This window comes from Rutilus rutilus (assembly GCF_951802725.1).
Source record: "Rutilus rutilus genome assembly, chromosome: 4".
NCBI classification, from domain to species: Eukaryota; Metazoa; Chordata; class Actinopteri; order Cypriniformes; family Leuciscidae; genus Rutilus; species Rutilus rutilus.
In genome coordinates, this window is record NC_140212.1 from 18,783,684 (window position 1) to 18,809,709 (window position 26,026).

Genomic DNA, 26,026 nt, shown 5'->3' on the forward strand with positions numbered 1-26,026 from the left:
ACGTCATCACACCATCACTGTGTACATTGTGAGCAAGTATGATTTTTGAAGTAGATTTTTTTCTTTGGTAACACTTTATTTTACAGTGTCCATTTTACGTTACATGTAATAACTTTAAATTATGCCTAATTGCATGCAACTAACCCTAAACCATGCAAACCCTAACCCTATAGTAAGTACATATAGTTAATTACAATTACTTAGTACTTAAATGTATAATTACACTGTAACAAGGACACCTTAAAGTGTAACTGATTTGTATTTTATTGCATATATTACATTTCTATTATTGTATTGTACTTTGGCACTGGTTTATTCTTTCTTTTTGTTTTTCTTACTTTATTTTTCTTGAATGCATATTTATTATTGTATCTTAGTGTATTTTTGATTGTAGTAGGATTTACCCAAAAAATAATTGTACATGATCTTGTATTTAAAAAAATATTGTGGTTTAGTATATATCATCATCCATATATTTGACACAAATGTATTTTTTTTCCTACTTCTACTATAGTACTAACACTGCTATGGCAGTTTACAGAAGAATTATGGTATTTTTTATAACTTTAGAGTAAAAGTTCATATTAATTTATATTTTTTTCTCAGAAAAGGCTGTATGAGGATTTAATATTTTAAAACAGATCCATGTCACCACTCACCTCTGTGAATTTATGATAAAAGTAAATCTACTGTATGTATATTTCAAGCATATTATGATGCTAATTACCAGTGAGGTATAGCTGGAACGCCATAAATGTAATTATTTAGAACTGTTTTCTCCCAAATAATCATGCCTAAAAATCATTTTAAAAAAAATGTGCACTAAAACATCTACGTACCGGTACTTATATTCCACTATTTTTTAAACAATTACCACTGAACTCAGATGACTCAATAAAAATGTCCTCAGAAAAAAAAAAGAAAAGTGTCTGGGTATGGTGATGCGCATCAGTTTTCAGATGATAACCATCAGAATCTGAGCTCCTGTGGCAGCTGATTAAATAATACATGAGTGACCCATATGGTCAAACTTTCAACTTGTCCCATTACTTTAATAGATCAGACCCTCTTCTGCAATCAGTGACCCCCAAATTCACCCTTTCATGGATCCAGACACACAACACCGCGGCTCGATCATTTAATCTGATACTGTGGTGGCTGGCCGGGCTTGAGTTTCAAATGGATAACAAGGAGGCTAAACTTGTTTTGATTGGCAATTATAAGAGAGAACAATAAGGATGCCGTTAAGTCAATTGGGTTTATCAGTAATCAGTTCAGAGTAACTTAATACGGTTTTAAGCAAAGTACGTAAACGCCAGAGAGGGTTTATTGGAAGGATTGACCTAGCGTTCTGTTTTGGCAGACGTCTTCACTTCAAATGCTCTGTGTATTGATAACCTCGGAGCGTAGCCAAGCCAGTGGCTTCAAAGAAGAGTTCACAAGCTTTAATTCCAATGGAAAGCAAGCACGAGTCGGGAAACGTATTTATTTTCTTAAGAGGACATCAAAGCTGATCAGTACACGCACTAGAAACAGACTGGAGAAATCAAATGCATGGCGTTTCTCTGTAAGAGGTTTATTTTCACTGATAGTGTACAAACAGAAGCACATTTATAACTAAATTTTACACCAGGTGACTGAATTGAAGAGCATGAGCGCCAGAACCACACCGGAAGTTTACAGGGCTCCACTTTATCTGTAACGAGAAAAATAATTATATTTAGTACATTTCAAACACAAACTGTAGACATATGAACCTTGAGGAAAGTAAAAGTGTAAAGAATAAAACCAAACCAAACCAAACACTGTTCACACACAGACAATGTTCGGTGAGATAAACGTTTTTCATTTGAATGAACAGCTGTCTATGCGTCTTATAAGACCAATATGAACATCTGCATGCCATCAATGTGACTTTTTTTTAATGGCCAACCAATAAGATTTGCGCTAGTGGTCACTTGCACAGGGTCGATGCGGTTACATAGAACTACAACTTGGTGGCGCTCACGAACAGACAACTGTGCTAAGCGACAGTGAATAGAGAAACTTGCACACAGCAGTCCTTGGCTCAGTCAGAAATCGCATGATCTCTAGTAGGTGCTTATTTTGAACGAGTACGTACTTTGAGAGCGCTAAAAAAGCCGTAGTCATCATATGACCCACCAGCGTCAGTTGCGACGCTTCGCGGAGCCGACGTCTCCGCATGCTTTAGAATCGCTCCTACGGTACTTTGATGTCATACACCAATCCGTCAAGAACACGCCTATTCACAAATCCTCTCCCGTGGCTTCACTTGACAATCTCGTTGGAAGTAGTAGGTCATCCGGGTACTTGTAAGTACTGAATTCAGACATACTTCCGACTACATAGAATGGAAGAACTTGATTTCGGATGCAGCCCTTGTTTATCGCTGTATTTAAGCGGTTACAAAAGCGCCACCCACTGGCAGAGAGTGAATCTGCATCCATTCAGCCCTTCTGCCATACTTTTTTTTTTTTTTACACTGGTCTGAACAGAAAAATTTAGTTTTGAGTTTTTGTGATGAACATTCATATGTGTGTGAACAGGCCTTCAATATGTCATGTCAAGGCCAGAAACATACTCTATTTGAAAATAAATAAATGTCAACATTTTAGAAAAACGGCACATAAAAATCAAGTATGCATAGAATCACTTGAAGTCACGTATTTGCTTAGAATGTGTTTCGGGCCTAATCGATAAGACTATAGGTCAGTGTGTAATTGTCTAACAGGCTATTTTACGCAATTGAAGGAGCCACCAAAACCCACTAAAAGAACCTACCGCATGCAACAACAAAAAAAACTTATACAGGAAACAGGAAAACAAAAATCTAATATCTATGCAATTTCTCAATATATCCTATAGTCTGCTGCAGGATGTTACCTCAGTCATGCCTCAGTTCCTGTGAATGATGAATGCATGCAAATCATGGAAAGTTAGTGAGGGGAAGATGGAAATTTGATTAATGTGGGTTAATAAAAACTTAAAATGTTAAAAAAAAGTTTTTGAAGTAAAGAAATTTAAACAGTGACAATGTTGTGACTGTAACAGAACTGGTTACACATTGGACGCTTCTATCAATAAAATGAATGAAGGAGGAGAGATGGCATGCATGTGTTATTAATAGGATAAAGAGAGAGAGAAAAAAAAACTTCTTACAGCGCAGCAGCTCCAGAAATGATCTCAATGAGCTCCTTGGTGATGACGGCCTGGCGGGTTCGGTTGAAGGTCAGGGTCAGCTTTTCAATAATATCAGCTGATGAATAGGAAAAATAAAAGATTGCAAATGAGAAAGACTGAAAAAGGTTAAAGAGAGCACAAATTCCTGTTTATAATAGTGATCATGTAGGGATATAGGGCCACTGAAAAGACGATGACATATAAAATGTCTCACAAGCATTCTTGCTGGCGTTGTCCATAGCGGTCATCCTGGCGCTCTGTTCACTGGTGGTGGACTCCTTCATCCCGTAGTAAATGATGTTGACCAGAGAAAACTCCTGATAGTTCCTCAGCACATCAGCATCAATGTCATCATAGATACCCATGTTCTCTGAACAACACACACAACAAATAATGGATTTTATTCGGGTTTCAGTGTCAATTGATTACATTTTAGAGCTGGTAGTGATGGCTAACAAGAGCATGACAGTTAAAGTCAGGGAAAACTGCCATATATACTGCCTTACAGATCATTTGAGTATTGAAATACTGACAATGAAACAATACCTGAGCTTGCAACAGTGTCAACGGAATACAGAGGCTTCTCATCTGTCTTGTATGAAATCACAGACCTGCAAAGGACACAAATCCACATCAAAACCAAGAAAAAAAACTTTGCACTGCTTTGGGTTTATTTTAAGTGCATTACGTGACAAACCTGAATCTGTTAAATACAATGGTTCCCTGGTCAAACTCATAACCAGAGTCCAGCAGCTCTGTGGCAATGATGGAAGCATCCACAAAAGTGGGAGGCCTGCGGCCCACCTCCTTGCAGTTGATCAGGATGTGTTTGCCATGGGTCCTGAGGGATTACAGAAGGAAAGGAGGCGATTAAAGCGATGTGCCTAAAAACCTTAAATGACTGAATGAGAATTACAGAGGCAAGACTGAGAAAGAGAGATACCTGTAGAGCAGACCTCTGAGTTTGTCACCCACATTGACAACCATGACCTCTTTGCCGGAACCAGTGAGCTTGGCGATCTCACTCTTCATGGCTTTGGCCACACTGGTGTGGATGGCACCGCAAAGACCACGGTCAGATGACACGCCGATGATCAAGTGCTTATTCTTTTCTTCTGGAGCCTTGATCTCAGCCTTCTCATAGAGTGCTAAACACAAATATGAAAAAAAAAACCATTACCACAAAGTATCCAAAGACATTCAAAATGATTTTCAGAATGTTTATGCATAATAAACTTGACTTTTGTGGATTATAAACTGCATACCCATAGCGCCGGTGCCATAGACCCGGGCAGGCCTCAGGGATCTCTCAGCTCTGGCATACTTTGCGGCTGCCACCATCTTCATGGACTTGGTGATCTTCTGGATGTTCTTGATGGACTTCAACCGCAGGGTGACTGGTAACAGGACGAAACACTGGTCAGAAACTTCATACAACTGTCAGTTATGTATGATAACATTACTGCAACATAAATATTAGCAAAATACAAATTAAGGCAAGCAGATTATATATAGCAAGAAACTGCATTTATAAAAGACATTAAGGTTGACCTTTTAAAAAGGAAAAGGAAACTTTACTCACTGTCCTTCAAGGTAGCCATATTCCTGACCTGCCCACTGCAAGAGACATTTATAAAGGTTACTTTCATCCACAAACACAATACAATAGCGCTATGAACAATGATACATCAATAAATATGACAGCAATTGAGTTACATTGAATGCAGTGCGAACTCTGCAGAACAACACTGCTATTATGCCCTTACACGACAAGATACACACACACAGTTTATAATTCAACTCATTGGTATATACGCACGTATTTATTTAGATTATTAACATCAATATAATCATAATACAAATAGAAATGTCACGTCGCGCGCCGCTGTCATAGGCTTAAGCTCACTGCGGCCTAAAGTTCAGCACGTCCTTGCTCTAGTTCAACTGCATTTCATTGACCAAATGACACAATTTTGCTATATTAAGTAAAAATGCTAATTAAATGCATGTTATCACAAATTTAGAGATCATATAAATCCGTAAATTCTCACCATTGTGGGAGGAACACCGCCGCGCTGGTCCTGGCGAACATGTTCACTTCACTGAAGGTCGGTCGGAGCCGCCAGTCTGCGCAGGCGCAAATAAAGCTCAGAAACCAAACGCGTACTCACAATAATCTCGCGATATTACACGTACACACAGATCAGTGACGAAACACGCATGTTATCAAGGCGAGGGATACGCGTCACGACGCCAGGAAGCGCGAGGAGCGTTGAGACACTGGAAAGTGTTATTTTCTCAATAATTCCCGTGATTTTTTTGTGTTTAAAATGGGGAAAGCAGATTTTCTGAGCCCTAAAGCGATTGGGAACAGAATAAAAGCCAAAGGCCTTCAGAAACTGCGCTGGTATTGTCAGATGTGCCAGAAACAGTGTCGAGATGAAGTAAGTTTACGTGAACGTGTTTTTCTTTCTTCAGTAACACTCAATTGGTGTGTATTTATTATCATAATTTGAATGTTATCTAATGTTAGGTATGAACATAAGTGCTGATTAGTCTGTATTGATTTTACTATATTTTGTTTAGTGTCCTGTTGGCTTGCAGCACAGTCTGGAAAAACTGTTAACTTCCTACCTAGACAGCATTTTTGGGCATCACTGGCTGAGCCTAGTGAGCTCCCTACCTAGACAGAATTGTTGGTTACATTGACTGTGTCTCACAACCTAGTGAGCTACCTACCAAAACAACATTATTGGATAGCATATAGGCTGTCACAAGCTTTCTAGAAATCCTAGCTTGTTTAATTATCATAGGTTGTGTCTAACCTGCCAAATGAATAAATGTAAATATATGTAAATGTTAAACCTAGTAAACTAGGACTTTATTTTTGTCTCAACCTAATGAGCTGTCTATTTAGACAAACTAAAGCAAAAAACAAACGTTATGTTCGCACACTGATATGACTGCCACAGAAAAGTATTTATTGCAACGGTTTGATCATCAGGTCTTCGTCAGGCAGCATTTTGGGGCTTCAAATGGACACTAGTCATGATTTTAAGCATTATAGGTTGTGTTTCAAAACCTAGTGTACCATCTACCTGGGCAGGATTTCAGGCATGTTCAGTTGGCAGCTCGGCTAACATGATCTCTCTTGACTGCAGAACGGGTTTAAATGTCACTGCATGTCTGAGTCTCATCAGAGACAGTTGCTGTTGGCTTCAGAGAACCCGAACCAGTTCATGAACTACTTCTCAGAGTAAGTCAGCACACACTATTTTGTCCACATCCATCCATCCATCACTGAGATCAAATGTATTTGAAAATCTAATTTATAGGGAGTTCAAAAGTGAATTCTTAGAGCTGCTCCGAAGACGTTTTGGTGAGTCATTGCTGTTTTGATTTATTAGTTTATTGCAAATCCTATAAATTTGTTTATTTTGAGATTGTTCTATTATCGAACGCTGAGATGGTCTGTGTGGTTTCTTGCAGGGACCAAGCGAGTTCACAATAACATTGTGTATAATGAGTACATCAGTCATCGGGAACACATTCACATGAACTCTACGCAGTGGGAGACTCTCACCGACTTCACCAAATGGCTCGGGAGAGAAGGCAAGCGTTCTATGCATTGGACAGAGTTAGCTTTCTCATATATGCACTATATACATTACTGTGCAGAGGTTTGGGTCTATAAGATTTCTATGTAATTTTTTTTAAAGAAATTAGCTATTTTATTCAGCAATGTCGCATTAAATTGATCAAAAGACTTTTAAATTGTTACAAAAAAATTGAATCTATACTGTTTTAAACTTTCTATTTATCAAAGAATCCTGAAAAAAAGATCATGGTTTCCACAAAAATATTAAGCTGCACATTGATGATAATTATGAGCAAATCAGCATATTAGATAGATTTCTGAAGAATCATGTGACTTGAGTAATGATGCTGAAAATTACGCTTAGCATCACAGAAATAAATTACATTTTAAAATATATTTAAATAGAAAGCACTTATTTTTTGTTTTAATATTATTTCTAGTGCTGTCAAATGATTAATAAATTGACAAATGAATTGCATATTTTTCTGTGATTAATCGCACCTAACATTATTAGGGGCTTTCGCACCGGGTAGTCCTAGGAACTATATATACACACACTCTTATGACCCCAAACTTGAACGGCAGTGTTAGATGTCTCATTCAGATTCTGTGTCCAGGTTTTTGCAAAGTGGATGAGACCCCCAAAGGCTGGTACATCCAGTGGATAGATCGTGATCCGGAGACAATCCGCAGGCAGGAGGAGCTGGAGAGGAAGAAGAAACAGGATTTGGACGACGAAGAACGCAGCGCCAAGTTCATCGAAGACCAAGTTCGCCGTGGTCGTGAGGGCAAGGAGCCGGAGGTGTGTGTGTGCGCTGAAAAAAGCCTTTTCAGAGTGTTTTCTTGCTCAGATTTTCAATGTCCATGCATCCACAGGAGGAACCAGTGTTCACCGAACTGAAGCGAAAGAATGAAGATGAGAAAATAGCTTTTAACATGGACGCTGCTTTAGCGGGGCCCTCCAAAACAAGGTAAAAAGTGTTGTGAAGCATTATAGCTGTAGTTTGGGTGAAGTAATCTAATTGGATGCGATAATAACCATGTTTTTTTTTACTTCTATAGCAACACTTTGGGTCCTAGTGCCCTCAAAGCTGCAGCCTCCGTGAAAAGGAAAGAGTCTGCCCACGGCGGAGACTCCAAGGACAAGAAAAAGAAATCTGCTCTGGATGAGATAATAGAGGCACGTTTTCTTCTTTAATGTTTTTCTTTTTAGATACTCATGCTGTGTTAAGCCGACTTTCCACTATCTCTGACATTCAATTTACAATAATTATTCATAACCGGCCATTTTACATTTTAGTACACAAATATTGGTAATCGCAAACGGTTACGCAACCAAAGCTTAGATTAGATCAGAAAATTACGCATATGAATAGTGTCAAAGCAATGTCTGACAAACACAATATCAGATTTTCACTACAAGATCATTGTGGATGAAATTTCATGATAACAATATTGTGATCTATAGAAATTTTAACAAATACTGCGATATAGCAACCTATCATCATGTTGGAGTGTTAACCAGATGGTTACTGGTGCTGGATTATTTACAATATTATCATATGTGTAGTATTAACACAATATCAATATTTTATTCTTTAAATAATTGCGCTTATTGTCAATGACACCCCTAGTCGGAACAACCAGATCGAATTTCATTCATGCAACCATTTTGATTGAATGCATGTCATTTTGTTACATTTCCCTTGTGCGTCTCTCCAGATGGAGGAACAGAAGAAGAAATCTGTAAGATCCGATCACTGGATTCAAGCAAACATTGTAGTGAAAGTCATAACGAAGAGACTAGGAGAGAAGTATTACAAGAAGAAAGCAGTCATTCGGGTAACTGAAGCGCTCATTACTGTTCTGTTGTGATCCACACAGAGTGAAGTATGTTTCCTACAGTAATACTGTGTGTATGTGTGTGATTTCATAGGAGGTGCAGAATAAATACACAGCTATGGTGAGGATGATCGACTCTGGAGACAAACTCAAACTGGACCAGAGTCATATGGAGACAGTCATTCCAGCTCCTGGTACTGCGTTACTGTTGTTAAACTTCGCTTAAAGATATATTTGCCCCAAAATAATAACTTACCCTTCATGTTTTCCAAACCTGTTCTCAATCTAATCTCTCTTTCTGTCTCAGGTAAGCGAGTTTTGATCCTGAATGGTCAATATAAAGACACGGAGGCCATCCTGGAAAGCATAGATGAGCACAAATTCTCTGCCACACTCATGTTAGACTCGGTAAGTTCACTCAGAATACTGTCCAAATGTTTTTATAGTGTTCCAAAACACTGTAAAGATGCTGGCTCTAATTCATTGAGAATTCATCAAGAAATCAGTGTTAGATTTTAGGGATTTTATTCAGCAATGATGCATTAAATGTATCAAAAGTGACAGTGAATGCATTTATAAGACTCATCTAAAGCATGTTGTTTGTCTTTAGGGTCGGATGAAAGGAAAGACCGTGGAGGGAATTGCATACGAGGACTTCTCCAAACTGGCCTGATGTTCATCTTCTCTCCAGGGCGACTCTACTGTGTCAGAGTGCATAATAAAGACTCTTAAATTACCTCTTTTACATACTGAAACAAATCGACCAATGGTTTTTATTGCTTGTTTCATTGTAATCTTTGTTGTCCAATGGAAATGGTTGCATACGATTCAAATATTTAATTCAAAGGTTTAAGTGATTCGATTAAATGTTTCACTGCAAACAATCAAGTCAGAAGTGGTGTAATACATTAAAATTATGTTTAATTGGCTTAATTTATAATTAAGTACAGTTTAATTGGTTGATGTACAGCACTGTTTCCCAATGTTTTGTATATATTTTCTTGTAGTATTAAAAACCTGTTTTTCTAAATTGCAACTTTCAGGTTTTTTTGGTGGTTCTTATGGCTTATATAAAATAACAGATTTCTACCCATCAGCCTCTTGTTCTCTCTTAGCAACTAGCGTAAGGCACACTCGTGCTCTCAGAGAGCGTTCAGGAAGCTGTCCAGCCGAGGGAGGATATAGCTGGTGTAACTCCCATCAACGAAGCCTTTCCCATTGTTATGGACAAACCAGCAGTAGATATCTGAACCTCGTTTCTTGTCACGTCTGTAGTCCTTCTGCCAGCCCCTGGTTGAGAAACACATATTACAGAACTTTAAAATATGATATGTGCTAGGTAGTTGCCTTCTTTCAAGATGGATAGGGTGGATCTCAAGAATAAATTATTTTGTATTAAGATTCTTTTGTAGGTTTTTTTTCAATGAAATTAGCTGTTTCCATCCAAAGTTGCGCATTAAATTTATGCGCAAAATTGGAATATCGCATAAAACATTTGCGAATAAAGCAGCGTTTCCATCACATGTGTTCAAGAGAACAAAATTGTCACTTCCTGAGAAACCAGCGCAAAATATCTGTAATAAAAATGGAAGTTGCTGCAATCGGGTAATAAACTATATATCCCCCCCCTCCCTCCATCATAGACGAAGGGCAATAAACACATAAACACTCATGTTATCTATCTTGCGTTCGGATGCCTGGTTTTTAAGAATCATGTGAGATGCTTCTGAGAGAGAATTAAACCAAATCGTTTTGATGACAGACTTTGGCTCAGGCATTTCAGAATAACTAAAACAACATTTGAGATGCTGTGCGATGAAATTGGTATATATATATATATATATATATATATATATATAAAATATAATATTAGTGCAGTTAATCGCTCAAATAATTAACTAATCGCACATTTTTCTGTAATTAATCGCAATTTAAATGTTTTAAATTGTATACTGAATCCCCAAATTAATGTAGAAACAATATAAAGAAGGTATATTTTAAATATTTGTTAAATGGTCTTTTTTTTATTTTGTTGACCTTTGTGACTTTGATTTTCAGGTAGGTCGGGTAGGAAATATACAGAAATGTAATAATCAAATGTAAAATAACACTTCACAGTCTTCACTGTATACATTAAATATAGATGAATCCTTATTAAAGCTACAAAAGTTATTCAGTCAAGAGTAGTGAGTGATTTTCTCTTTGTCTTTTGTTCTTTGATTAACATTAATGACAAACAGCAGCAGGTTTATTAGGTTGCTGTCACTTTAAGAGCTGAAGCATATTCTATTTTCTCACAACTCTTTACATTCATTTAAGACTTCATTTAACTCATTTAAGACTGTGCTTATGAGGATACATGGCAAAAACAGACATTTTGACATTATTTTGTGTTTTTGTCTGTTCAAGTGCAAAAGAGAACTCAAATTGGTATTGGTGAGCTGTCTGTGAAATGTCTTCCTGTGGTCGTGTTTTGGAAAGATATTAGTATGTGATGGTGTGTGACAGTACCTGGTAACAGCTAGTTTGTTGCCTTTCACTTCCATTATAGCCTCTTTCTTCTTTGGGTCTGCTCCTTTATGCACACCGTAAACCTTCACCTCTGGTTCCTGTGCAAACTGACCTGTTCCGAGACGAAAGAAACATTTGTGAGAAAAATATATATTGGTGCGTTTTAGTAGTTGTGTGCATTTAAACGTTGAGTGACTCACCAATGAGACCATGAACCTTTGCAGAGTATTTGTTGTCGTTGGACATGTAAATTCCCAGGAAGTCGACCTGCACAGGATGCTTCTTCCACACCCGATGCAAAAGCACCATCACTGAAATCCTCCCATCAATCATCACAGTAACATGTTGCTCCTTTATTATGGTGACCTTCATCCTGATAAACAAGAGAAGGCATATATAACCAAATTTAAAGAGATCTGTATTAAATAAAACATGAAATTTAGCTTCCTTAATAAATGTATCTGGTCCCATGTTACTATAAAAAAGCTTTTTATAATAAATTTTTTTTCCTGCTGACATAAGCAAGACCGCATAGACAAGAACAATATCAGCCAATCATATCACATAATCCAGGTAAATGGATACAATCAAGTCCCGCCCTACTTGAATATTCAATTTCATTTTGAAATATATCAGATAATTAAAGGTAAATGCGTTATGAATGTTCTTGTCTTCTTTAAAAAAAAAAGTCTGGACATATGATATGTGGACAGAACCTTAATTTGACAAAACTAGAATTTTGTTCCTAATATATTTATTGGTGAAGTATATACAGTGGGTACGGAAAGTATTCAGACCCCCTTACATTTTTCACTCTTTGTTATATTGCAGCCATTTGCTAAAATCATTTAAGTTCATTTTTTTCCTCATTATTGTACACACAGCACCCCATATTGACAGAAAAACACAGAATTGTTGACATTTTTGCACATTTATTAAAAAAGAAAAACTGAAATATCACATGGTCCTAAGTATTCAGACCCTTTGCTCAGTATTTAGTAGAAGCACCCTTTTGATCTAATACAGCCATGAGTCTTTTTGGGAAAGATGCAACAAGTTTTTCACACCTGGATTTGGGTATCCTCTGCCATTCCTCCTTGCAGATCCTCTCCAGTTCTGTCAGGTTGGATGGTAAACGTTGGTGGACAGCCATTTTCAGGTCTCTCCAGAGATGCTCAATTGGGTTTAAGTCAGGGCTCTGGCTGGGCCATTCAAGAACAGTCACGGAGTTGTTGTGAAGCCACTCCTTCGTTATTTTAGCTGTGTGCTTAGGGTCACTGTCTTGTTGGAAGGTGAACCTTCGGCCCAGTCTGAGGTCCAGAGCACTCTGGAGAAGGTTTTCGTCCAGGATATCCCTGTGCTTGGCCGCATTCATCTTTCCCTCGATTGCAACCAGTCGTCCTGTCCCTACAGTTGAAAAACACCCCCACAGCATGATGCTGCCACCACCATGCTTCACTGTTGAGACTGTATTGGACAGGTGATGAGCAGTGCCTGGTTTTCTCCACACATACCGCTTAGAATTAAGGCCAAAAAGTTCTATCTTGATCTCATCAGACCAGAGAATCTTATTTATCACCATCTTGGAGTCCTTCAGGTGTGCTTTAATGTGTCTTGCACTGAGGAGAGGCTTCCGTCGGGCCACTCTGCCATAAAGCCCCGACTGGTGGATGGCTGCAGTGATGGTTGACTTACTACAACTTTCTCCCATCTCCCGACTGCATCTCTGGAGCTCAGCCACAGTGATCTTTGGGTTCTTCTTTACCTCTCTCACCAAGGCTCTTCTCCCCCCGATAGCTCAGTTTGGCCGGACGGCCAGCTCTAGGAAGGGTTCTGGTCGTCCCAAACGTCTTCCATTTAAGGATTATGGAGGCCACTGTGCTCTTAGGAACCTTAAGTGCAGGAGATTTTTTTTGTAACCTTGGCCAGATCTGTGCCTTGCCACAATTCTGTCTCTGAGCTCTTCAGGCAGTTCCTTTGACCTCATGATTCTCATTTGCTCTGACATGCACTGTGAGCTGTAAGGTCTTATATAGACAGGTGTGTGGCTTTCCTAATCAAGTCCAATCAGTATAATCAAACACAGCTGGACTCAAATGAAGGTGTAGAACCATCTCAAGGATGATCAGAAGAAATGGACAGCACCTGAGTTAAATATATGAGTGTCACAGCAAAGGGTCTGAATACTTAGGACCATGTGATATTTCAGTTTTTCTTTTTTAATAAATGTGTAAAAATGTCAACAATTCTGTGTTTTTCTGTCAATATGGGGTGCTGTGTGTACAATAATGAGGAAAAAAAAATGAACTTAAATGATTTTAGCAAATGGCTGCAATATAACAAAGAGTGAAAAATTTAAGGGGGTCTGATATATATATATATATATATATATATATATATTTATTAATTTGCCAATTGCTTTTATCCAAATCAATGTATCTTGTCATCTTAAAAATTAAATTAAAAATGAATTTACTTCGCATTCATTGAAGGTTTGTATTGTTATACCTGTTAAGTATCAGTTCAGTTGTGACTCCCCAAGAGAAGGAGTGATTGTTCCTGTCTTCCATCAGGTCGATTCTGTTGGTTCTTACTATAACCTGCACACCGTCTGTTTTAGAGTATATGGAGATGGTGCCGAAATATGTGTTCATTTTGTTGTTCTTCATCTTCTTAGACCCGACCAACTGACCGTTGATTGTTACTCCTGGAAAGAAAAGAAAAAAACACAAATAAATGAAACAAATAAAATGGCAAAAAAAATTTCATGTGATGGAAGACGCCTGTAGAAGTTACCTGTCCCAGGATCTGAAACCAGGTTAAGGATGTGTCCAGGTTGGGAGTCAATGTTGAAGCAGATGTCCATGTTGCTTCTAGGTAAGTTAATGATGAAGTGTGGGTCACTGTCCACTGCAGTAAAATCGAAAGGATGAGAGAGATCACAGCAAAAACTTAAAGCAAAACACCCTAGGTGAATAGGGTGAAAATGTAAACTGATAGATATCACCATACTTCCCCAGTCCCTTTCAGACGCAAAAGAAATAAATCATGAACATGATTTACAAAGGTTTGCGGTGGTATTTGCTTGCATTATTTAATGCTGAAACAAGCATGTCTTAACCCATTTTGCGCTTCAACAGGGCTGCGATAGTTGTGCTTCTCTTCTCTAGATTGCGTTGGTCATAATGCAAATGATCTGGCTGCGTCTGTGTTCTTTAATGTGCAGTAGATCAGATTTATGGGTTTGTGGTCTCACACTAATTTAGTAAAACTCACCCCAAGTGTGAAAACACCCTAAATATCATTTGACTGTGCTGCATTACCAGAAGTGATGTGCCCGGCAAGGATAGTTGCATGTGTTCCGGTTGCTTCTACGAGATCTGGAACATTAGTAGGCAGAACCCACGGAGGATTCTGATAGACTAGCCGTTGCACTGGAATTGATCCCGATAAAGGAGCAGTGGCTGAGAAAAGGGAAGAGAAATAACCCTTATAATAATAAATAGAACAAAACAAATTTTCCATACTCTATTTAATAATGCTATTTGCAATATGGATATTATATTTCAAGACAAACCGTTTGGATTTGGTACCTGAGCAGCAGCCGTGTTTGGAGTCTCTGGGCGAGTCTGCGATCAGTCGTTCTGTCCTCCCCTCGTCTTCACCCTCCACCAGCATGGCAGTGAAAGGGGTCACAAACTGATGCTCCAAAGCCAGGGCCACAATCCGCTGAGTGATCTTACGCTTCTTGCTCGCAGAAGGAGCTAGAGAGCTACATGAAAGCAATTCCACAGAGGCAACGATGAGCACGATGGACTCTTTTCAAAGACTGATCCCAGACAGCAAAATAGTGTCGGCCCAGATCCGGCCCACATCTGGGCCGACACTACAGTATATTGCTGTCTGGGATGTTATACACATTGCTAATAAAACGAAAAAATAAATGTACATTTATAACACTATACTTGGTGTTTTCTTGCCTTGGTATTAAATGACAGAAAACTGGTTAACGCTGCTGCATGAGATTTGCATGCAAATTTGACATCTTTCGCTCTTCTGACCAATGTAATTAATCTCTACATTTTTGTATCTTTTGGATACAAGTCATAGAAATGCTATAGTGAATTTCGTTCACCATTATAAAGTTTGCCCAACTATGACGGCTTCCGCTTCTGAGAACCCTGTGAAAAGGGTTCATTAATGGAAATCACAGGGAGAAATTTATATTTAGCATAGCATATGCTAAATATTTGGAATGTGTTGTACTTTGGGTGTGCAGTTTACCTTTTGTAGAATAATTCATATTAAATGGTTTGAAAAATAAAAAAGAGGAAATCATATCTGAATCAAAATAGGTTAACCGCCAAACTCGCCCAAATATTGTCCTATCCTAACAAACCATACATCACTGGTATGGTTTCATATGATGTATAAATCTCAATGTCAAAAAATGTACCCATGTGACTGGTTTTGTGGTCCAGGGTCACATATATCATCAATGAGTGGATCTCTGAGCTGGTGTGAGTGAGTGGAGGCGGGGCTAATTTGCATATTCATAGAACCGCGTATACTAAATAAAGCAAGGGTGTAGAGTTACATTCAAGCTATTTTAAGGCATGACAATATTTTTTCAAGGAAAAAACTTTTAAATATTTCATTTTGGTGATTAAAGATTAAGGGATAAAATGATTGACAGGGGGACTTTAATTATAAAAGCCATTCGCCTTTAGTTTACATCACAGCCTTGCAAAACAAGCCTTAATTCGTTCCCCTTTTGGGAAATAATTTCATGAAATATGAACGAGCTGGTTCTTTTCAATTAACCTGTTGAAACGGTTTACATATCACACTGAAGGTTTCATTTGCGATTTAGAGCGATCTCAATTCAACAACTCACTGATTCAATTGTCTTCATGTCTGACTCAAAATGAGCCAAGAATTGGGAGATCCTCCAAGCTTGAGCATGTGCACGAATGATGCAGTGAAATGTAAGTTACTAATACTAATATACGTATAATAAATGAAAATCAGAATACTTAGAATTTGGTCCAATTTCCTGTTTTGATCCATGAGAAACACATTAAATGCATACATATAGATGGCCTCAAATCTGTTTCTCTCACCGTTCGGCCAATAGCTGATTGACAGTAATGTAGGCCCACATTTGCCGAGCAAAGCCGGGGAAGGAATGTTGATGTGTGCTGAGCTCAGAGTCCAACTCTAGAATATCTGCCTCTGTTTGAATGTTCAGGTCCATGTTGGCCTAGAGAAGAATAACATCATTGCTAAAGCCAGTCATGAAACCCGAATTTTAAAATCTGAACTGAGAAAAATGTGACATGGGGCTCACAGCAGAGGCGGTGGTGATGCTTTGCAGCGTGGTGAGGTCCATCGGTTGGAGTTTTCCAGCCACTATCAGCTCAGAACCACTGAAGAACTTGTCAAAACGATTCTGAGTGACGTTATTCACAGTGTTCGCAAGGAAATCAATGGTGATGGTCCTCAGGAGAGGAGAGGAGACCTGACTGTAGAACGTCTGGAAGGAAAAATGAGTGAACAAAAAATTATTTTTCAAAGCTCAAAAGACTTCACATCAGCTTTGACTCAAATGCTTCTTATAAGATTTCAGAGAAATAACAATAGACTTAAAGGAGAGCATATAAAACACCCAGCATAATTTTTTTTAAAAAACTAAGACATATTGTGATAATATAGAGCTACAAAGTGAGTTTGGATATCTCAGAAAATTTGGACTTGGAAGAATTTGATGAGTTCTTACTCAAAAATCCCTTTTTATTGCAGACCATTTATTTATTGGGTTTTTTAAACTGGGGTTTATGGAAAATTGGAGTGAATTTTACAAAATAAAATTTTAATTAAATATGTTTATTGCAATATGTTTTGACACATTTAATTGATTTGATATTATAAATGTCTCATTCTGCTTTAAAATTCATGTGATTAATCATTTTCAGTCAATATAATATTTAATTATATTGACGGACCTAGTTTGTAATTGTAAGAAAAAACAAAACAAATTGCATATATTTTTGTATGTTTTGTAATATCACATAATATATAAAGACATGTCGCTACAATATAATGATTATTATTTTTTCTAACAATGTAAATGTTTCTTAATACATGAAATATAAATTAATATAAATAATATAAGTGAAAATGTTGTACAAGGCGGCACAACTTTGATGAATTTGATGTTTAACGTATAGTTACGTCATTTTAAACCAATGAGATTTCGCTGTGGGCGGGGGTTAGCAAGTGCAAAACGTCAGATATAGAAACCAAGCAATCCATTAAAATGTCCTGTCGCTGTTATAAAAAAGCATTAAAATGGATGAGATGGGCTCCGTCCCAAATGGCACACTTCATATGCACTTGCGGTCTAGTGGACTTACCATGTAGGGTGTCCCATTTGTCTTTTAAGGTTTCAGAAGGGCGCATATCACCCCCTTTGCAGCTGATATGCGCCCTCGATGCACATTTTTGCAGATAGTTCGCCATTTTTTTCTACCCGACAGTCAAAGCAGCATTACTTCACAAAAGTGTGGACTCGGAGGAAGATAGCGAGGGCTTAGGGTGCCATTTGGGACAGGGCCATGGGATTTATCTATGTCAAACTGAACCTTTAACTGCTCCGCAGCATCATGATTGGCAAAAATCCTCTGGGCGACACCCCTGTTTTCCAATGCAATTCGCTCTAGGAAGTCGAAGTCAACGTCAAAGCCAATACCAAGAGAGAACAGAGAAAAATCCTCCCTCATCACGCGTTTCACATTTTTCTGAATAGTGCTCAGCTTTATTTCTCCTAAACAAGACGTGAAGAGAGAAACAGTAGATCAATAAAGGACTACAGGAAACTCCAGTTAATAAAGGTGGACAAACAGAAATGATCTGTTGCATGGTGTAAATGTTATTTGGTCTTACCCACTGTTGGGTCTCCATCTGAGACCAGGATGATCATTGACACAGAACGAGGGTCGATCAGTCCCTGATTGGACGCTCTCACCAGCATCTGCACTGCTCTCAGTAAAGCTTCATTGATGTTGGTGCCTGAGGACAAATGTTACACGGGTCAGTCACTAATGTTTAAGAAATTCAAATTATTAAGAAGTAAATTCTCAAATTATTATCTCGTATTCAAATGTTCTTCAAATTATAAGCAGTGAAACAAAGCAGAAACTATAATGGAAAGTCTCCCTCGCCTCCATTGGGCTTGATGCTTTGGATGTACTTCTTTGCTTCGTCCACCTGGATGGAGGAAGCTTGGACCAGATCTTCCCTCCAGCAACGGACATTGTGATTGAAATCTATGACGCTGAAGTAGTCATCCATCGACAGGTCGTTCAGAATAGCCTTCATCGCCTCCACTGTCTACAAAACAAAAAAGGGCTGTTAGGTATCTCTCTCTCTCTCTCTTTTAAGGGTTAAAGTAACATAAAACAGCAAAATTCCTGCTCAAAAGCGTAGTGCGTTATCATGATAATCAAAAGACCTTTTCATAAGCAGTTGGAATTATGCTAAGCTAATAGGCTAAGCTGTTAGATTGCTAACTGAGAGCTAACTGAAACCACAAAAAAAAATTTGTCACCATGAAATCCAAATGTACCTCTTTTTTTTTGCAATACCAAACAGAAATGAGTTTTCACAAAGCAAATCTAGTTTATATAGCTAATCTAGTTTCATAATCACTTTAAAGGGACAGTTCACCCAAAAATGAAAATTCTATCATAATTTAGTCACCCTCAAGTTCTTCCAAACCTCTATGAGTTTCTTTCTTCTGCTGAACACATAAGAAGATATTTTGAAGAATAGTTGCCCTCATTGACTTCCATAGTCTTTTTTTCTCCACTATGGAAGTCAATGAGGGCCATCAACTGTTTGGTTACCAACATTCTTCAAAATATCTTCCTATGTGTTCAGCAGCAGAAAGAAACTCCTACAGCTTTGGAACAACTTAAGGGGGAGTAAATTATGACAGAATATTCATTTTTGGGTGAACTATCCCGTTAAAAAAGTGCCCTACAATTTACTTGATGGCCACATGGTGGCAACATGGGAGTTTCAATACAATTAAAAATGCAGTTCTCCACTCATTCCACAAGAAGGCACATCCATACCAAGATTTTTTCAGTAATGGCTCATTCATCACAACTGTATTCAACAAAAACCACATGCTGATGAAAGATTAGATTATATGTCTCCTGATATCTGCAGGTTACTCTGGTAAACAAATCCATACCTGTTTCATCTTCAGCCCCCACATGCTTCCACTCACATCAATGACAAAAACTATGTTTTTGGAGAGAGGTGAGAGATCAGACGGAGCATAGAATTGAATGAAATGACCGTCAGACACCTGAGAAATAGAAATAGAGTGCATCAACAATGGCACCTAATGAAATAAAGCATACTGTTTTTCATTCGTTCGTTCAGCATATTTGAATATCTCTGAAGGATCATGTGACACTGAAGACTGGAGTAATGATGCTGAAAATTCAGCTTTGTCATCACAGGAATAAATTACATTTTACAATATATAAAAATAGAAGACAGCTCTTTTAAATTGTAATAATATTTTTAAAAAATATATGTTTTTACTGTTTTTTGATATAAGAAAATGCAGAACATTTGTGAGTGACTTTTAATGGATGGTGTATATAATTTAATTTAATTCATTTTAATTAAATCTTTACGAAAAAAACAAAATCCCTTTTCTAATGTAATAAAATATAATTGAATATATAAAAATAGATTGATTAAAAAAATATCAATTTGAAAAAAACAAAAAAAAAAAAACATTTGAGTGATATCTGAGACAAGCAACTGGTGAACTGACACCTGATTGTGCTTGAATATGTCAAATATTATCTGTAAAAGTCAATGTAGATCCACACCTGAAGTTCTCCAGCATTGCTGTCTCTCTCCACATCATATTTCACAGTGAACACGCCATCCACCGCACTTTCCGTGCAGTTTTCACACTTCCTTCGCTGCTGCTGCAGAGTCGGTTTGAACACGATGTGGGCTTTTTCTTTCGTGTGGGTGATTTTAGTCAAATCTGAAAATTGCTCTCCCAGTGTGTTAGGGGCCGTGACAAACTTGATACCTTTGGGCTCAAATATATACACGTCAACCTGAGGACATAAAAACAAAATACATTACACTGGTCATGACACAATATATATGTGTGTGTGTGTGTAACTGACCTGCAGCAGTGGAACGAGGCGTCCAGGTTGAATGTGTAAAGTGTGCTGGTAGAAGCCCAGTTTCCTCTGCATCATTTCCTGATAGTGTAGCTCAAACTCCACTTTGCTGCCTGTAGGAACATGCACCTCTGTCCTAAAGGTCTCCATTGCTTGAGAGTTAGTCCTGAGAGACAAAAAGTCTAAGATATATAAACATTGACATATATAAATGTATCGCTGCATCTGCAATCACACACTATATTAGGTACTACATTTGATTTAACCAAATGCCTTAAACGCATACCTCGGGTTACTAGTGACCTGGGACGTCATTCACTAATTTATTCAAGTTAGACATCAACCTTCTTAGTATTCCTCAATCAATTCATTATAAACAATATAACATATACTGTAACAATACATAAAAAAAGGAGCTGAGGTGTGTAACAGTGGTATATTTTGTTCTGCACAACAATAATTGAATCTTTGATGCCTGAATAAGTGAAATTCACCTTTATTCCACAAGGTGTCAATGTCTGATACACAATGATGAAATGATGTTACACTCATAGTTACCGCAGGCAGAAAACAAAAGAATAGGAAGAATCATCAGCAAAACTTGAAATGGCTCAGTGATTCACTGCAGAGCAACGCAATCAAATAGTGTCACTGTCACTTGGAGGGGGATCTGGTGAAATATTGATTCCGAAGATGTTGAAAATTATAGTTTTGAGAATATGTTTGAGATTGCGAATATGAGCAGATGCTGAATGTATGGGAAATTAGCTTTGATGAGGAGAGTGATGATGATATGTATAAAACATCTGCTCAAACTAAATCCTTCCAAGCTCCAAAAGGTAACAAAATATGATTTATTTGATTCTTCTGTAATTGTTATTCTAATATCAGGAGAGTTTTATATTATCACGACAGGTAGACATCCATCCGTGTTAGATATAGGCGATTTGTATTTAAAGATTAGAAAATTAGTTGTAATTAAGTATGATTAAATGGAAAATTTGGCATTTTTAAAATTATTTAGTTACACAGCAGAACCATTTAAAATAAACTACCAAAGGCATAAAGGTTTTTAAGCTATAGTGAAAAATGTACAATTGACAATTGACATTTATTTATATAAATCTGATTCTAAAATCTTGATGTGGATTAAAAAAAGTGTCATGTTGTCATTGGCATGTCATACGTAAAAGCAATTATATATATATATATATATATATATATATAATTGCTTTTATATACTATACAGACTATTTATAAAAATATATAACTGTAAATTAAAAAAAAATTATAACTAAAAAATATTGTTATAAATCTGAATATGAATTAAAAGAGCAATATAAATATACAATATAGAACAGAATATACAATATATACTGAATGTATATTTGCACATTTTAATATATATAGCCAATACAGTAAAACTTCCACCATTGCCGTATGAATGGATTGATGGAAAAGCCGTACCTGACGATGCCGGCTGCTTTCCCACGAGCTCTTGATTGAGCGTAAAGGTTTCGTGCCACTGTCTTCTCCTTCACTGAGCCGACGAATGTGATCCCGTTGACATTCCTGAAAAGCAGCCACCTGTCACTCAGGCATTTCATGTGTTTGTGTGCGTATGTGTGTCAGTGTTAATGCTCTCACATGGTGAAGTTGTTAATGAAGGCCCGTTTGGGAATCTGCACGTTGAAGCCGATGCTCTGGGCTTTGGGGCCTGAGTTGACCACAGAGCTCTTGACTGTGGTGTGAGCGAACCGCGACGTGATTCTGCTCTCCACCTTATAGCTCTTAACTGTGATGTCATTGCCCTGAATTGCCTGCATACAAACACAAACCATGTTTGAGCAACCATTTGAGCACCTACACTGTTAAAAAAATTGCTGCCTTAAATTTTTAAGTACAATAAACTTGGATGTTTAAGTCAGTTCAACTTAAATTACAGCTGACTCTTGTATAACTTATAAAAAAAGTTTAAAATTGCTTAACTTTTTTTTGATGAGTTAAAGCAATGTAAAAGCACATGTTGTCATAACTTATTGATCATATAATTTTTTTACAGTGTCGCAAAACCTTAGTTCTGTAACATTTTGTCATTTTCCTTTTCTATTTTGAACTGCGATTTTTGTGACATTAGGCTTGTGTAAAAGTAGTGAATTGCCTACTGTAGACTATCAAAACTTGCCAAATGTAAACTTTTTGCATTACATTTATTCATTTTAAAGGCCCGTTCACGTCAAGGACGGTAAATATAATATTCCAATAAAGATATATTTCTAAAAATCGTTCTAAATATGTAAAAGAATAGTAGAGTCCAAACCACTATAACAATACCGTCACAGAGAAACAATATCATTGGAGTCACTTTCAAAATGATTATTTCCAGCTAAAGAATGGTAAAAACATTGACAGCCAATCAGAATCCATCCTAATTTAAAAAGCTCCAGCATTATGGATGGATGGATGGATGGATGGATGGATGGATGGATGGATGGATGGATGGATGGATGGATGGGTGGGTGGGTGGGTGGGTGGATGGATGGATGGATGGATGGATGGGTGGGTGGGTGGTTGGGTGGGTGGATGGATGGATGGGTGGGTGGGTGGGTGGATGGATGGATGGGTGGATGGGTGGATGGGTGGATGGGTGGGTGGGTGGATGGATGGATAGATGGATAGATGGATAGATAGATAGATAGATAGATAGATAGATAGATAGATAGATAGATAGATAGATAGATAGATAGATAGATAGATAGATAGATAGATAGATAGATAGATAGATAGAAACCAGTGGGTGTAATGCATTACTAAGTAATTAATTACTGTAATTGAATTACTTTTCCTTTGAAAAAGTAAAGTAAGGGATTACTCTTCAGTTTTCTGTTATTTAGGCCTAATTACAGTTACTTCTGTCTATAGAACAATTCTAAATAAAACATTACTGGATGTAACATCAAAATGTCATGTTTTTAATATGTTTTAATGAAACCTTCTCCCTTTAAATACTTTGGTCAGTTCAAGAATAATTTATGCAATTGTATATTGTTTATTTGAAAAAATGCTTTTTTTGTAAAGGTTTTGATATGGGATTTAGGAAGTAATTAAATACTTTTTTAGAGAGTTTAATTAGCCTATAGTACAGTAATCTAATTACACTGTTGAAGATTAGTAGCTAGTAATTAATTACTTTTTTAGAGTAACCTGAACCAACACCGATAGAAACTAAAGAAATAATATATATAGAAACTTAGAAACTCAAACTAATCAGGAGAGAGAAAAAAAATGTCTCTAAGTAGAACAGCAGCAGAGGGGAAGTCAATAACCGTAGTGTCTTTGAACAAATCGATTAGTAGATAAGATTAAAGTGCAACAACAAGAGCATGATTACCTCAAAATCCTCTTCTTCACTGGTCAAAACGTTTCTCTACACACACACACAAAGAGAAAAATGGGAGCATGTTGTATAAATGTTTAAAAAAACAATTTACAGTATTCAAATGATGATACGTTGATAAAACTGTAAAATTAACTCCTATGTTATACCAGGACAAAAATAGGGCAGATGTAAATTCAATATAGACTATAAACTATAGGATTTGAAAAAAAAATTTTTTCCAACAAATGGCCAATGAGCGGAAAATATTAAAATAAAATTAAAAAGAATGTTAATTGTCAGGCTCAGTGGGTCATTAATTTATACAGTATGAGAAGGGTTTATTATTATAACATTGTATATAAATGTATATAACTTTTGCAATTTTTGCAACTGTGTTACTGACATTTGAGGCATGTGTAAATGTAAATATTTATATAAGTTAATTCACTTTAATTAGATTTTTTTTTAAACATTTTCCAAATAAAATCTAACTTAATTTTTTATATATATTATATAAAAAAAAAAAAAAAAAAACGTGACATCTGACACAAGCGCATGGACTGGTGGACTTACACCTGACTCTTTGATCAATGGTAATCAATGAAGGCCTCAATGACACTATCATCACATTAAAACATCTCAAAAATTGCTTAAACATCTTGAAAACAAGTAAATATCTGCAGTATATTAGAGTGCATTTTTGTTTCCGAATCCTCCTTTTAACATTTTCAATTTCATATTGAAGCTGAATATGAAAACTTACCCTGTATCTCCCAGACTGTTCCAGAGGACCTGACTAACAAAATAACACACAATAAAGCTTTCAGTTTAGATACACATTCAATCTACTGGCATAAACACGCATGCCTCTTTTTCTCACACTTTTCTCTTTCCGTCTTACCGTTTCACTTTCCCACTCCCCATCGATGATAAACTCGAAAGCCCAGCTCTGAGAAAAGAGCAAGACGCACAGAAGAACTGGAGTCTTCATGGAACCAGAGAAAAGTCCTCTTAACGGCACAACAAAATGTCCAGCACAAGCCACACACACACACACACACTGACTGAGGCTCAATGATCAGCCTCTGCAGTCTCTGAGACCTCTGAGCCTCGTCAATATTTGTTGTGGCCCAAATATCTAAAAAAAATACTGAAGGCAGGAACCTTTGAAACCTGACCAGCAGAAACACAATCCCTGGAATGGAATGGCACATTTCACACCCTTTTGTTCATATGTTGTGAGAGAATTATTGTTATTTTGGACATTGACATTATTTTAGTTTCTTATATAAGTTTAGTTTATATATATATATATAAATGTGCTGTCAAATCGATTGATTGCATCTAACATAAAAGTTTGTAAATATATAATATGTGAGTATACAATAAATACCACTTTGTTAGTATTTTGTATGATGCGACATTCAAACATTTTTAACTGTGGCTCATAAGTGTCCAAATATACTTATTGAGGTCACTGTATGTCAGATGTCGTTTTTATAATATATTGTAATATATATGTGCGATTAATCGCGATTAATCGATTTGACTAATCATGATTAATCGATTTGACAGCACTTATATATACAGCACATATATTTAAATAAATAAAAAACATCAATGTAGTATGTTTACATTTTTTTAAATATTGTCTGTGTATGTGAATAATAATATTGTGTCAATGACTATTATGAATGAGTATGTGCATTTTCAAATCAAATGAATGATTAAAATCAATCGGTCAATCAATCAATTGATACTCTTTAAAATATAGGATTCTTTTTTCTGTCTTTTTCTTTGAATTTATGATGAAAGATGACCAGGATATATGTTTATGTGAGAGTGACCCCCATAACTCCGTCAGATAAAAAAAATGATCAAAGGAATACGGGTCAATTCAAGGGTTAATTAGTTAATATTACCCAGATTATTGCCCAATCTCTTGCCCCAGCAACTCTGTGGTTGCTCTAGGCTAAGGGTTATTCCCTTTCATTCTGATATTTCTGTGTGTTCCCACATTCCTACACCATATTTGCATTCATATGGTCATCTGTGACCTCAATAAGTATATTTGGACACTTATAAGCCACTGTTAAAAATGTCTGTATCATATACAACATACTAAACAAAGTGGTATTTATTGTAAAGAAAGACAGAACAAGCACACTTTTTAAGCAAAAGAAGCTTGTTAAATTTAAACTGACCAACCAATATGTTCGAAATGAAAGAAAACATTTTTAGACACGTTGCCCTAGTTAATGTGATGATGTT

At 36.8% G+C, this 26,026-nt stretch overlaps 3 protein-coding genes across 4 annotated transcripts; 1 reads left to right on the top strand and 2 right to left on the bottom strand.

Annotated features, from left to right (window-relative positions):
• Positions 1-1,555: 1,555 nt before the first annotated feature.
• Positions 1,556-5,402, bottom strand: atp5f1c (ATP synthase F1 subunit gamma; the record flags this gene model as incomplete). Of its 2 annotated transcripts, XM_084406677.1 has the most annotated exons (9): positions 5,253-5,402; positions 4,784-4,818; positions 4,467-4,598; positions 4,145-4,349; positions 3,899-4,042; positions 3,748-3,812; positions 3,416-3,571; positions 3,181-3,277; positions 1,556-1,696 (listed from the first exon to the last, which is right to left on the bottom strand). In XM_084406677.1, exons 1-9 carry the CDS (start codon positions 5,291-5,293, stop codon positions 1,693-1,695), a joined length of 879 nt encoding a protein of 292 aa, XP_084262803.1. In that variant the 5' UTR covers positions 5,294-5,402. The 2 variants fall into 2 exon arrangements, with proteins under 2 accessions (XP_084262803.1, XP_084262804.1); XM_084406678.1 differs by lacking the exon at positions 1,556-1,696 and having other exon boundaries at positions 3,177-3,277; positions 5,253-5,347.
• Positions 5,382-9,677, top strand: kin (Kin17 DNA and RNA binding protein). The gene is made up of 11 exons (XM_084406676.1): positions 5,382-5,645; positions 6,363-6,457; positions 6,537-6,580; positions 6,691-6,813; positions 7,417-7,601; positions 7,676-7,770; positions 7,862-7,979; positions 8,522-8,641; positions 8,736-8,835; positions 8,949-9,049; positions 9,252-9,677. The coding sequence occupies exons 1-11, from the start codon at positions 5,532-5,534 to the stop codon at positions 9,312-9,314; spliced, it is 1,158 nt and encodes a 385-aa protein (XP_084262802.1). The 5' UTR covers positions 5,382-5,531; the 3' UTR covers positions 9,315-9,677.
• Positions 9,447-24,862, bottom strand: itih2 (inter-alpha-trypsin inhibitor heavy chain 2). The gene is made up of 20 exons (XM_084406675.1): positions 24,657-24,862; positions 24,519-24,551; positions 23,768-23,803; positions 22,024-22,196; positions 21,844-21,948; positions 20,380-20,542; positions 20,068-20,307; positions 19,413-19,529; positions 18,376-18,544; positions 18,098-18,223; positions 17,797-17,978; positions 16,503-16,688; positions 16,276-16,415; positions 14,746-14,924; positions 14,476-14,616; positions 13,949-14,062; positions 13,661-13,859; positions 11,353-11,525; positions 11,153-11,264; positions 9,447-9,931 (listed from the first exon to the last, which is right to left on the bottom strand). Exons 1-20 carry the CDS (start codon positions 24,744-24,746, stop codon positions 9,784-9,786), a joined length of 2,826 nt encoding a protein of 941 aa, XP_084262801.1. The 5' UTR covers positions 24,747-24,862; the 3' UTR covers positions 9,447-9,783.
• Between the last annotated feature and the right edge of the window lie 1,164 nt (positions 24,863-26,026).

Coding starts and splice junctions, on each gene's coding strand:
- kin (XM_084406676.1), top strand. CDS start 5,532: ATGGGGAAAGCAGATTTTCTGAGCCCTAAAGCGATTGGGAACAGAATA. Junction 6,458..6,536: donor TTCATGAACTACTTCTCAGA/GTAAGTCAGCAC, acceptor TCTAATTTATAG/GGAGTTCAAAAGTGAATTCT. Junction 6,581..6,690: donor GCTGCTCCGAAGACGTTTTG/GTGAGTCATTGC, acceptor GGTTTCTTGCAG/GGACCAAGCGAGTTCACAAT.
- itih2 (XM_084406675.1), bottom strand. CDS start 24,746: ATGAAGACTCCAGTTCTTCTGTGCGTCTTGCTCTTTTCTCAGAGCTGG. Junction 13,860..13,948: donor GGTTTCAGATCCTGGGACAG/GTAACTTCTACA, acceptor TTTTCTTTCCAG/GAGTAACAATCAACGGTCAG. Junction 11,265..11,352: donor AAAGGTTCATGGTCTCATTG/GTGAGTCACTCA, acceptor GTCTCGGAACAG/GTCAGTTTGCACAGGAACCA.